At 43.6% G+C, this 13,364-nt stretch overlaps 1 protein-coding gene across 1 annotated transcript in view; it reads left to right on the top strand.

Annotated features, from left to right (window-relative positions):
- AFF3 (AF4/FMR2 family member 3) overlaps window positions 1-13,364 on the top strand; it is a 266,117-nt gene that overhangs the window by 218,900 nt on the left and 33,853 nt on the right. The window contains 3 exon segments of the mRNA XM_044431098.1: window positions 1,979-2,150; window positions 3,665-4,693; window positions 13,030-13,154. Coding sequence (XP_044287033.1) covers window positions 1,979-2,150; window positions 3,665-4,693; window positions 13,030-13,154 — 1,326 coding nt within the window.

Genomic DNA, 13,364 nt, shown 5'->3' with positions numbered 1-13,364 from the left:
AGTATCACTTCCAAATCCTGTGAAGTACTAGTTCCCCTATACTCAGCATTGCTTAGGCTCATCTGGAGTATAGTGGCCAGTTCTGGACAGCACAGTTTAAGAAAGGTGGAGACAAGCTGGAAAGGTTTCAGAGGAGAACAACAAGGATGATTCCAGGACTGGAAACAAAGCCCTGTGAGGAGAGATTGAAAGAACTTGGCATGTTTAGCTTCAAGAAGAGAGAACTCAGAGGGGACATGTAGTAGCATTTTCAAGTACTTGAAAGACTACAACAAACAGGAAGGACAGGATCTCCTCTCAATCATCCCAGAGTGCAGGACACAGAATCACAGGACCAAGTTACAGGAAGTCAGATTCTGACTGAACATTGGGAAGAACCTCCTGACTGTTTGAGCAGTTTAAAAATGGAACCAATTAACCTGGGAGGTTGTGGGCTGTCCCACACTAGAGGCATTCGAGATGCAACTGGACAGCCATCTGAGAGGGATGGTTTAACTTGGAGTTCTGCATTGAGCAAGAGGTCGGACCTGATGGCCTTCTGGCCCCTTCCAACTCTACTATTCTATGATTCTGTGGTTACTTCTTTTCAGATATTCGGGCCTATAGCATTGTGTCATTGATCTTAGTCTTGAATATGTTTTTGTCTTAAGTGTTTTAAGCTAATTCTTCCCAACTTATACTAAAAAAGAGTACTGTGAATGTTCTGAGCCTGCTATTTGTGGAATTTGTCAGCGACTGAACAACAAAGCTCAAGTGACATGATACAGAAAGTTATATGGCAGCTGCCTCTCCTGTACCTCTATTTAAATGTGACCACCATAATCAGTTTAGGACAGCTTCCTCCCACATACTACCATTTGTCAACATCTACCTTAGGTTTCTCCACAGGAGGCATTTATTATGCTCTTATAATTCCTGAATCATGGAAGTTTGAGGGACCTTTTCATGTTTACCCTTCAGGGCCTCTACCAGGTTTCCCAGCCCTTTTATTGGGTATTTTTAAAGAAGCGAAAGTCTGGTATTAAATTTTAAGCCTCAACATTCTGGAATAGGAGCCTCATGAGAAGTCACAAATCCACTGAAGTGCAACTATACCTCAGCGCCATCTTGTGGCTAGCTAATAGAATACATAGGGAGGCAGAGAAATACAACCTCCTTGGGGAAAAGTCTGTGTAAAGGGCAGCTGTGGTGGTGATGGAGGTTGTTATTTACAATGAAAAGAGAAGCAGCAGCCTGAGTTTAGGGGTCAAGCCTCTCATGTAGAGAAGCACTTAAGAGAGAATCTTGCAAATGCATAATGACTTCAAGAATATTGAGCTCCCTTTAATATTACTGGCAGACTAATATTTAATTATTAGCCTCCCAGTAACAGCTAATAATTAAATATTTCTGCTATCAGCAAGTGTGACACCTTTTCTTTAGAATATTTTTAAAGCTCTCATGCCTTTTCTTCTTTACATATGTTACTGTTGCTTTAGATACCATACATTGCTTAGTTGGTTTGTTTTAGTCTGCTTTGTAAATAGTATTAAAGAAATCAGTAAATAAATTATGATATGCAACTCTTTTAAAGAGAACAAAAGATCTCTAACAAAATCTTGCTTACTATTTTCCTTCCTAACATGTTTCTATTCTAGATTCCAGTCAGCCATTTTCTCCAAGGGGGCATACTCCACTCCCCTACCCAGTTTTCGGTTTCCCTTTTCCAGTTGCATTCTATGCAACTGACCCTGCTTAGTCCCCATGCAGCTGCTTCCAGGGGCGAGGAAACCCCCTGCTTAGTTTTGTACTTCTCCAGACTTTTGAGCACCCCTCAGCCTGCTCCCACTGTCCCCTCTGAGCTGCCCATGACCTTGTTTTGGCAATTGTCCTGAGCCAAATTGCACCACCTGAGCTTGCTGTCAGAAGCAGTGAAAGCAATGTGCCTGGATTTACTATGTGTAAATCGCTCTCTCTCTCTCTCTCTCTCTGGATTTAGCAGTACTGCTACACAGCAGTCCAGTTGCAGAATCTCGGGGGTCTCCAGTAAGTGCTCCAGCAGCAGCAGCAGCTCCAGCGAATCTGAAAGCAGTTCAGAATCAGACACAGAGAGTGAAAGCAGCTCTACTGAGAGTGACTGCAACAAGCCTGCACATTATTCCAGCCCAGAGGTAAGGAGTTCTTTCATCCTAGTCAAAATGTTAATTTCCAAATCAGTGAAACTTCCATCCAAGTAATGGGTTTAGAATCGGGGAGGTTTTATGTGACAACTTGATGGGTGAATTGTTTTTGAATGGGAAAGTGCCTTGAGGCAAAGCGTAGTATGGCATTTCATGCAGCTGAGAAATTGTGAGAAAATAAGGCTTTATAGTGAAACATTTTTCCCAGTCTTTGCACCCACTGGAAGAAAAAAAAAGTTAAAATCACATCCACAGTTTAATCTAAAGGTTCAAAATCATGAAGCTTAAACAAAGAAAATAACCTAAATGCCTTTGTCCCCATCTCAACATGACTGAGTAGTATGCGTATTTAGCACAGCACTGCCTGTCCCTTGTTACCAGTAGCCAACTGGCATAGGTAGGGAGGTCTTTTACATGGATCAAACCCTGTCTGTGACTTGGATCAACGCAGGTCATTAGATCTGGATGTGTCCCATTCTCTGGGCAGTTAAATAAGTTGGAGGTGGGAAGACAAACGCTTGTCTGGCTTTCTGGATGACTGACAAACTCCCTCAAGGACAACTTGAGGAACATCAACAGATCCATGAGTGTTTTTAGCAGCCTAAGATATCTACTTGGCCAGTCACTGACACCTGATTTCCCAGAAAAGTGACACTCTTTTCAGTTTGAATTGCCTATGGTTCCCTTCTGTGGTCAGCAGCCCCAGATGTGCCAAGAACTCGTGCTTGCTCCATGGGGCTCTAGGTTAGCCCCTTCATCTTTTACTTTGGCCCCATTTGTCTTTTGTCCCTTCTTTTGTTCCTGGTCTCTAGTCCCATCTTGCCTCAGTTTCCTGCCACCACTACTCCACCCTTTCATTTTGTTTGCTTATTTTGTTTGTTTAGAATAAACAAAATGTTTATTAGAAAAATGGGAAGCTGAGAGAGTTGTGCACCCTGATTTTTTCTCCTAATGACTAGTACACATCAGTAGAACTTCTACACTTAAGGTGTATAGCAGTTTTTGGTACCCAGATGAGAAGACAGTCATCTTCGTATGTTGTTTGTGAATTCTGAAAGTGATTAGCCACTGTGGAAGATAGAGTGGTAGATATTTGGGATTAACACTTGTATTACTTAAGATACATAGCCAGCAAACTTTTGATTTTTACTCTAGAATAAGTACATGGGCCTCACCCTGAGGCAGAACCCTAGAGGGGATGAGGGAGCTTTAATCTTTTTCCTTCCATGGTAAGGGGCCAATATGGATTGAACCTCCTGCTCCTAATCTGGAATAGTGTTTCTTGTGGCTCTTTGTTTGCTGCAGCAACACAGTTTTATGTTGTTAGGCAATGGAATTGTCTCATCATTGTCTGGTGCTTGTAAAATAGCCACAAACAAAACTTACATTTTTATATGTTGGCTACATATTAACATCAACAATTCCATCAAAGTATAACAGCATTATAAAGAATCTGTAAAGTGGAGTGTTATAAATTGTTGGGGATTTTGAACTTTATCTTTTAGCCTGAACAGCCATCATCAAACAAGTGGCAGTTGGATAAATGGTTAAATAAGGTAAATCCTCACAAAGCACCTATTTTAAACCAAAACGGACTGGATACCTTTCCATATTACAGCAAAGTAAAAGATGAAAGGCAAGACTGTGAAAATCTACCTGCCATTTGTCAAGCCAGTCTTAGAGATAAAGAGGTTAAGAATTCCAGCAAAGAGGAACTGAGGCCCAGAACAGCTAACAAAGCCCCAGGCCACAAAGGTGGGAAGCAAAAGCCACTTCCTTCAGTTGCGGTCATTTCTGCAGAGAGTGGTCCTCTGAGAAGGACAGGTTGTAAAAAGCAGCTGAGAAGGACAGAAAGGACCTCTGGTGGTGATAACTTAAACAGCCACGCAGCTGACCATCTTGACTTGAACCAAGTACTTCTGGAAAATAACATATGTGAACAGCCTAAAACTAGGCCCTGCAACACCAAAGTTGATCACAGAAAGGAACCACGGTGTGTCACTGCCTGTGACAAGAGGCGTACAAGGGGTTCAGGTAAAACAGCACCCAAATCCAAGGAATTTATTGAGACAGAATCTTCATCTTCAACTTCCTCAGATACAGAATCTCATTCTGAACCAGAAGAGTATTCTTTACACAAACCTCAAACTCTGGCCTCAGTCCCAGCTGGAAGTGACCAGAAACTGAAGGACACAGGGGGAAATAACACCAACAAAGCAGGCAGCGGCTGTGGTGCCTTTGCTTCAGTTAACACCAGGACTAACAACGACATAGCAAAAGAGTTGGAAGAACAGTTTTACACACTTGTTCCTTTTGGGAGGAATGAGCTCCTGTCTCCTCTGAAGGACACTGAGGAAGTCAAAGCACTTTGGGTCAAAATTGATTTGACTCTTTTATCCAGAGTTCCACAGCACTTACCAGAGGAGTCGCTGCTAACGAACACCGGGGTGAAAGAAGCAGCCAACATGCAGCACAATGTCGTAACTGACCTGCCAGCAGAAAAGGTTGTCCCCAAATCTAGAAGGAAACGTAAGGTAGGCTTTCTGAATATTTTTTGTATTTTTAAAGAGTCTAAAGAAACACACTTGACCACATCTGTCATGTATATCAGCATGCCGTTAATTTCTAACTTATCTGCAAAGTACCCATCTCTCTAAGATTTTACTAAAGACCAGTGAATGCATTACAAGTGTTGAAGCAGTTCAAGAAAATGTCTATATTGTAACATGTGACAACAAGAAGTGTATGTTTATTTCCCAGTACAGCTGTCCTATACAATCACAGCCTTTGTGCCTTTTTGGTAGGAATTTGGTGCATGTGAAAGTAAATGCCACATCTGAGATAAAAGATTTCTACTTTACTGAATGAAAGGACTTGGGAAACTGCTGAGTAAAGGCTATTTGTCTGTCTGTCCAGCACAATATTCCAGATGGGTGTTCCCAGACACAGGGCCCCTAGAGCTACCAGTGAAAAGGCATAGGACTGATATTCTGTGCTTTTCTCCTTGATGAGTTTTTCCCCTGGGAAGAAGCAGTAGGAAAATAACAGAGGGTTAAAAAGGTGAAAGATGATGTCTGAACTCCTTGTAAAATTCTAAGAATGAGGCTGTCAGTAAGAGCCTTGTCTGGTCTCAGGTGAGACCTTTCCTACCTGAACCTTTTGGTTGGAGATACCAGAGACTGAACCTGGTGCTTTCAGTTTGCAAGGGATATTATGGCTTCCTCACCTCAGCTCCAGTCACTGAAGAATAAAGCCCCAAAATTATTTTAAACAAAACCTTTTAATTCCTGTCTCAATACCCACTGATGGTATTTGCTCACAGCTTGTTTTGTTGCTGCTGCAATGAGTCTGCTTCACCATTAATCAGTTGAAGGAATCCATGTGGTGCCAGTGTTGTGTGTCTTTCATGGCCCTGATGCCCATGCCTTGGGCATGAACGTTCTTGTATGCTCCACCAGCGTCGATTTCCACAGAAAGCAGGCATCCTATTTGTGCAGGGTTCCCTCTCTCATAGCTCTGTGAGCATAGGCTTCCCCTGTTCCATCCATTTTCAGTATGTGGCCACTGCAAAGGCGAGACTAGGAAAGTTGTGTGATGTTGAAGGCAGAGCAGCCCTGCCTCCTCTTTCAGTGTGTGCTCCCTTTTCTTGTGTATATTGCGTGAAGGGGGTTCTGTTCTTTCTCTGTTCCCCTTAGGAAAGTCGTACATATGTGGTGCACTGGATTATACTAACCATTTATGCAATGCCAAAGAGCAGTACAGAAAAGAATAAATGTGCACTTCAGCTAAGGGACTGACATGAGAGGAAATATGTACTGACATGAGAAGAAACATCTTTGTGCTGTTGCATTACTGAGAAAGAGGGCCTAGCGTAGTGCAGCATTGGCAGACTGGCCTGTACATCCATTAGCACAAAATCAATGTAAGGTCCATGTAGCTAGACCACTGTGAGGCACAAATGTATGTTGCATGTTTGCCTTTGTGGAAAGGCTGTTCCTGAGAATATCAATTTGAGCTAGGGCTAGTGAGAAACAGAGTTTCAGTCTAAAAAAATTTGAAATGAACCCAGCAATTCAAGGAGAATTTTTCCAGTGAACTGGCCCCAGCCAGATTTGTTTCATTGATTAAATCCATGGCTGATTTGTTCTTTCTACCAGGCAAATAAGGATGGCTTGGGTATGGCTAACAGCAGGGTTGTTTACACAATGTTTAAATAACATTGTGATCTTCCAGTTTCATTTCTGTTTTGAAGAACACTTTCCTGTTTTTTTGGTTTGCTTTATATTGAAAGAAATGGTATATTATTTCTGAAAGCTAATGACAACTTGTGTATTTGCATTCTTCCACTGTAGCCCAACACCACCTGAAGGTTATATAGTGGAAAAGGAAGAAAGGAATATTCTTGTTTAGAGCTAGAATTTCAATTCTGAAACAAAACCCACAGCTGATACAGACATTAAAAGCTTCCTGTAGAAAATCTTGCCTGGACAGCCTAATGGCTGTCATTACTCAGTAGATACTGTACAAGTGAGTTAGAACTTGTGAATGGATGGGGGAAGCTGCTGAACCGCATGAAGGTATAAAAGAAATCTGAATAAGCAGTGCCTTGTGAAACTGCCTCCCAAGAGCTAGTGTGGTGTAACCGTGCATGTATTGGACTGGGACTTAGGAGATCTGGGTTCTAGTCCCCACTCAGCCATGAAACTCTCTGGTGGCATTGGGCCAGTCACTGACTCTTAACCTAACCGATCTCACAGGGTGGTTGTTGTGAGGATAAAGTGGAGAGGAGGATTGTGTAAGCTGCCTTGGGTTCTTAGCTGGGAAGATAAAAAGTGGGCTATAAGTAGAATGAATAAATAATAAACAGAGTGGTGTTCTTATCCCAAACTGTACCAGTAAGATGTCATGGTTTGATTTCCCTAAATGCATTTTCCAGCTGGATTTTTTTTTCTTTTACTCTGTCCCCAGCCCAACTTCTTAACCCTTTCAATTAGAGCTGTGCGCAAATGGCTTCCAGAAATTTTCCACCTTATTCCTGAGCAGAGAACATTTTAAGCAGCAGAGTATTTCACCAAATTCATCCGGTGGAAAGAGAAACTCTTGAGCAGTTTCTCAGTGCTGGGGCTTACTGCTAGCTCTTTTTTTCCCAAAGAGGGTGTTGTTGTTGATGATGATGATGTTGTTGTTTTGGCACTGTGCAGGTACTGTGTTGCAGCCTGGCCCCCATTTTCCATTGTCTGCAAAGCTCTATGTGTAACATCATAGAGAATGGTTGTAAACCACCAAAAAAAGCAAGCAAGCAAGCAGATTTGGAGAAAATTTTGCCAAGGAGGTGAAAAAGAAGAACTACTGGTTTTCTGACTCATTCTTAGTTCAGTTCAGGTTTTTGATTTAGTTTTTGCTTAGGGAACTTTCCATGCACATGGAGAGAAAGAAGGATATCTTGGTTTGGTTTGGCTTCCCTGCTGTGTGCTGAAAAGAAGCCTCTTTTTCTCAGTGCACAGCACAGAAGCAAACGGTACATGCATGTGCATAGAAATATGTGTACTTTGGCCCAGAACACTGTGAATATGCCACCACTGACCACTTTCCCTCCAAAGGAATGTGGACCTCCAGCTAGAAAGAGTTCCCCACCCAATCACAAGCCACATGTCTAACAATGAAAACAAATTAAGACGCTGATCGAGTGGCACCATCTACTAGTTCAGGCATACCTCGTTTTATTGCAGTTTGCTTTATTGCACTTTGCAGATACTGCATTTTTTACAAATTGAAGGTTTGTGGCAACCTTGCATTGAGCAAGTCCATCGGCACTGTTTTTCCAACAGCATTTGCTCACTTTGCATTTCTGTGTCACATTTTGGTAATTCCCTCAATATTTCAAACTTTTTAAATTGTTGTTATAATTATCTCTCAATATAATAATAATAATAATTGTTATTATAATTGTCTCTCAATATTTCAGACTTTTTCATTATTATATTTGTTATGCTGATCTATGATCTTTCATGTTACTGTTGTAAGAAGACTCTCCACCAGCAAAAAAATTATAACTCGCTGCAGGCTTAGATGATGGTTAGCATTTTTTTAGCTATAAAATATTTTTAATTAAGGTATGTACATTTTTTAAAAACATACTGCTATTGCAGATCTAATAGACTATAGTATAGCATAAGCATATTTTTTAATATGTACGAGGAAACCAAAAAACCATGTGACTCACTTTATCGCAGTATTTGCTTTATTGCGGTGGTGGTCTGAAACCAAACCCGCGGTATCTCTTGAGGTATACCTGAACTTGTTATCTCACTAACAGGTAGGCTTCCCTTTCTTGGTCTTCCTTTTGTCCCCTTCAACAAGTTCTTCTTCGTTTGCAAAGTACTCCACTGCCTAATTGCCACCACAGAGCATCATTTACGTTTTTATCTTCAAGACTTGTGTGAGTACATGGCCCACTGATGCTCATCCCTGGGAACTAATAAATATGGAGCCAGCTTCCTGATAAGGTGTGGAAACTCTTTCAACACAAGTCATTTCAGTACTGCTTCAATTTGCTTCCTCCAGCCACCCAAGAGAATTTTCTGCACCCCCAAAACAAAACATTTGCTTCTGAGGTGCATGAAATGTTTTTATCAATTCAATATAGTCTTACCTGCAGTTAAGCTGTCAGAAGATAGAAGGAATTTTATAACATTTATGTAAGTAAAGGGGTATAATATTTATCTGGATCATGGCTGTATTCCTTCTTTGTTCTGTCTGTTCTGTTCATTATCCAACCAACTAGAAGACAGGGCAGCTAATGCCAGAGAAAACAAAGGACAAAGAGTCATGTCCATCATCTTTGATCTGCCTGGCAAGAAAAGCTGGGGAGCTGACCTAGGATAACTGAAGCGACCCATCTGTGGTGCCTGTAAAGATCAGCGATGACTTCAAGGGTGGGCATGATTGGGTACCTCCCAAAGTTCCACACACACAGAGGGGTCCACTAGCAAGAGCTCCTTGGACTTGCTGTTTGTCCTTGCAACCTGCTTGTTGACTTGCTCTGGGCCAGGCAATGGTAGCAGTGGAAAGGAGGAGCAGAGATGCCATGGCTTGATTGCCCGCTCTCTGCCTGTCAAGCAAGCAAGTTGTAACAACAATGGGGAAGTGGTTGGGGAGCCGTAACAGCTGGTGCATTGGTGGTGAGCAAGTAGATTCACTCAGTGTGTTTCCCACATGCCCTCCATAACCTGGAGCTGCACTGATAAAAGTTGTAAGGACATGAAAGCATGTGCACGTGATGCATCATTAAGAGGATCATGCATGAACTACCTGATGCTGAAGCCCATTTAAACTAGGAGGGGCTCCCTACACACACACACACACACACACACACACACACACACTTCCTCTGAGGCATCAGAAACTTCTATAACCGGAGATAGAAGCTGCAGTGGTTTAAAATACAAATAAAACTTTCAGTCAAATTCCAGGAAAAATTATATTCATGTGGCACAACAATCTAGTTACCTGTGGTGGGTTGCCATGTTCCACAAACTTAGTTATAGAGAATATTGAGATTTGTGGGACAGTAACTGTAGTCATACATGCAAAGCAGTAATGAGAGGAAGTAATGGCACCAAGAAAGAGAAATAGCAATGGAAAAATAAATTAAGGAAAACTGCATATAACAAATGATGTGCAGAAATGAGGCCCAGAAGGGGCCATTTTAAATATTTGGTTCCTGAACTAGAAAATTGACACACATTCATTTATATACACGTATCTTAGTAATGTAATTTTCTGCCTGCAATACTCCAATCATTTTCTATGCCATGAGAGGCTTTTTAAACCCATAGGGAGGCTGACATTTTGGAATAATAGGGACATGGTCCATCCTGTCTCTAGCACTCTTTGTCACACTAGAACCCCTATACCTTGAAATTGTCACAAGCGATTCTTTTCCTTTGAGCGGCAATACTGATGAACCTTTTGACCTGAAGAAGGGATAGGGAACACTCTGCATGCAAGCTTTTCCTAGTGAAGGCAACCTGCCCATAACAAAGCTAGATCTGCGGCCTTTAACTTGTTGGCAGCGACCGGGGCCAGCGGCCGAAGGGCGTCAGTCTAACGGCAGTGACGCCATTCGGGGCCGTGCAGGGGCTGGGCTGGTGAGGGTCTTTGTAGTTGGCCGGCGGGTGAGGCTGGTTATATTGGGCTGAAGGGATTATGAGGGTGTTTTTATGTGTGTTTAGTTTGTTTTAATGGATTCATCTCCGACTTTGACTATGGGGTTGCCTGGGGAGTGTGTGGGCGCCGCCATTGGGGTGGTTATGGGCAATGGACATTATGGCGTTGGGGGTTTAACGAGTCCGCATAGAAGAAGGAGGGACAGATGGTTAACACCTGTTCCTCTTTCTGGTTATTCCCCCAGCCAGCAGGTTCCAGGTAGGCTTATCAACCTAAGCGTCCTCTCCCACCTGGCAGAGCGCTTTCATTCCTCTGGTATACACTTGAACTACGGGTGATGAAGCGGGTTGGGAGACGTCTAGAGTGTAGGTGGAGGGAATCATGGGATGAATCTGACTGAATACACTTAAGAGCCCATTATCGGGCCTATGATGCGGCGGTGAGGGCGGCAAAGAAGAAATTCTTCTCCGCTTCCATTGCCTCCTCGCAATGCTGTCCGGCGGAGCTTTTTCGGGTGGTACAGGGGCTGGTTCACCCAGACCTCAAAAAAGACGTCGTGCCACCCTCAATGGCCTGCTGTGATGACTTTGCCAAGCATTTCAAGGAAAAAATTGCTCAGATTCGTCACAAGTTGGACTCCACTAGTGACTCAGAACCTTCTGGGGAGGTGTCAATGTTGCCGTCTGGTCCAAAATTGATGGAGGAGTTTCAGTTGTTGCGGCGTGATGATGTGGACAAGGTGCTTGGACAAGTACGTCCCACCACCTGCTTACTGGACCCGTGCCCATCTTGGCTACTTACCAAAGCCAAGCACGGGATAGGGGCCTGGATCCTGGAGGTTGTCAACGCCTCTCTAAGGGATGGCTGGGTACCTGCCCCTTTAAAGGAGGCGGTAGTCCGGCCAGTTCTAAAGAAGGCATCCCTGGATCCAGAGGTGGCCGCCAATTATAGACCAGTGACCAACATCCCATTCCTGGGCAAGGTGTTAGAGCGGGTGGTGACGGGACAACTCCAAGCACTCTTGGATGAAACTGATTATCTGGACCCATTTCAGTCTGGCTTCAGATCTGGGTATGGTACTGAATCTGCCTTGGTCGCCTTGTATGATGACCTGTTCAGGGAGAAAGACGGGGGGGGTGCGTCCCTGTTGGTTCTCCTGGACCTCTCAGCGGCTTTCGATACCATCGACCATGGTATCCTTCTGGATAGGCTAGCGGGATTGGGAGTTGGAGGCACTGCTTTGCAGTGGTTCCACTCCTATCTCAATGGCCGATTCCAGAAGGTGGTGCTGGAGGACTATGGCTCTGCGCCATGGCAGTTATGCCATGGAGTTCCTCAGGGGTCCATTTTGTCCCCCTTGCTATTCAACATCTACATGAAACCGCTGGGAGAGGTCATTAGGAGGTGTGGGCTGTGGAATCATCAGTATGCTGATGATACCCAGCTCTACCTCTCGTTTTCAACCAATCCAGGTGAGGCAGTGGCTGTACTGAACAGGTGTCTGGCCGAGGTAATGGGCTGGATGAGGGCCAATAAACTGAAGCTCAATCCAGACAAGACGGAGGTCCTGTTGGTGGGTGGTTCGGGCTTTGGGGTAGGAGACTTGGACCTTGTCCTGAATGGGGTTGCACTCCCTCTTAGGGACAAAGTTTGCAGCTTGGGAGTGCTCCTCGACCCGGAGCTGTCATTAGAAGCTCAGGTGATAGTGGTGGCAAGGAGCTTCTTTCAGCTTCGGCTGATCCATCAGCTGCGTCCCTACCGGGAGAACAATTGCCTGGCGACAGTGACACATGCACTGGTAACTTCCCGATTAAACTTCTGAGATACGCTCTACGTGGGGCTACCCTTGAAGATGGTCCGGATACTTCAATTGATGCAAAACAGAGCTGCCAGGTTGCTGACGGGGACTGGGCATTGTTCTCATATAACCCCAGACCTCCGTCAGCTTCACTGGCTTCCCATTGAAGTCTGGGCCCAATTCAAGGTGTTGGTTATCACCTATTAAGCCCTCAACGGCTTGGGACCTGGTTATCTAAAGGAACGCTTGCGTCCATATATGCCCTCCTGCCCCTTGACATCGGCAGCAGAGGCCCTTCTCCAGGAACCCTCCGTGAAGGATATTAGGAGGGTGAGTACTCGGAGGAGGGCTTTCTCTGCGGTGGCGCCCCACCTATGGAATGTGCTCCCCAGATAGGTCCGCCTGGCACCGTCGTTATTTGTTTTTCGGTGCCAGGCCAAGACCTTTTTATTTAAAAGTTAATTTAATTGTTAATTTATTGATTGTATTTATTGGGTTTTTATGGACGTGCCGAGATGTTTCCGGATTTTAAGGCTAATTATATAATTGTTTATTTCTGTTGTAAGCCGCCCCGAGGCTTTTTGCAAATGGGGCAGTATAGAAATTGTTTAAATAAATAAACCTCTTCACGAGTCTTCAACAGGACACTGGATGATGTTGCAGGGGAGTGACCCCACAACCTGATGTCATCTTTCCCATAGAGGGATTTGTGGGTGTCATCTGTCCTCCGCGCACACACTTTCAGTTCCTCACCCCTGAGCTAAGCGATTCTGTATGTGTCTGAAACATTATATATATGCACACGCATGCTCTGCCTGCTATCATAAAGTGTAGGCTGTACAATTTTCAAAGACTCTGCTATTACCTGCAAAATTCAATATATAATTTCTCCCCTTCCCTTAGAATGAAAATGAGGATGAGAACAGGGAGAGCAAGAAGATGCACACTGAGCAAGAGTGTTCCTCACATTTACTCACTGCAACCCAAGTTATTTCAACACCAAATCATTACAGTGTGATAAAAAACAGGTATGCGGTTCAGTGTAAAAGTGCTAATATTTAATGTTCATTATGAAAAAGATATTTTGCACCCAAAGGAATAGAATTTTATTAATCGGTACAATTTATGTGTTGGAGTGTGCTTACTTCTCATTGCAAGTACTTCATTACATCTAAGATGTTTATCTTCTGTTGCAATATATATACAGTCAGCTCACACTTCTCATTTACTGAGCATGC

The sequence above is a fragment of the Varanus komodoensis genome, unplaced genomic scaffold (assembly GCF_004798865.1).
Source record: "Varanus komodoensis strain SLA01 unplaced genomic scaffold, ASM479886v1 scaffold1, whole genome shotgun sequence".
Classification (NCBI taxonomy): Eukaryota; Metazoa; Chordata; class Lepidosauria; order Squamata; family Varanidae; genus Varanus; species Varanus komodoensis.
Note: the sequence above shows the minus strand (reverse complement) of the source record. Positions and strands in the feature narration are given on the sequence as shown.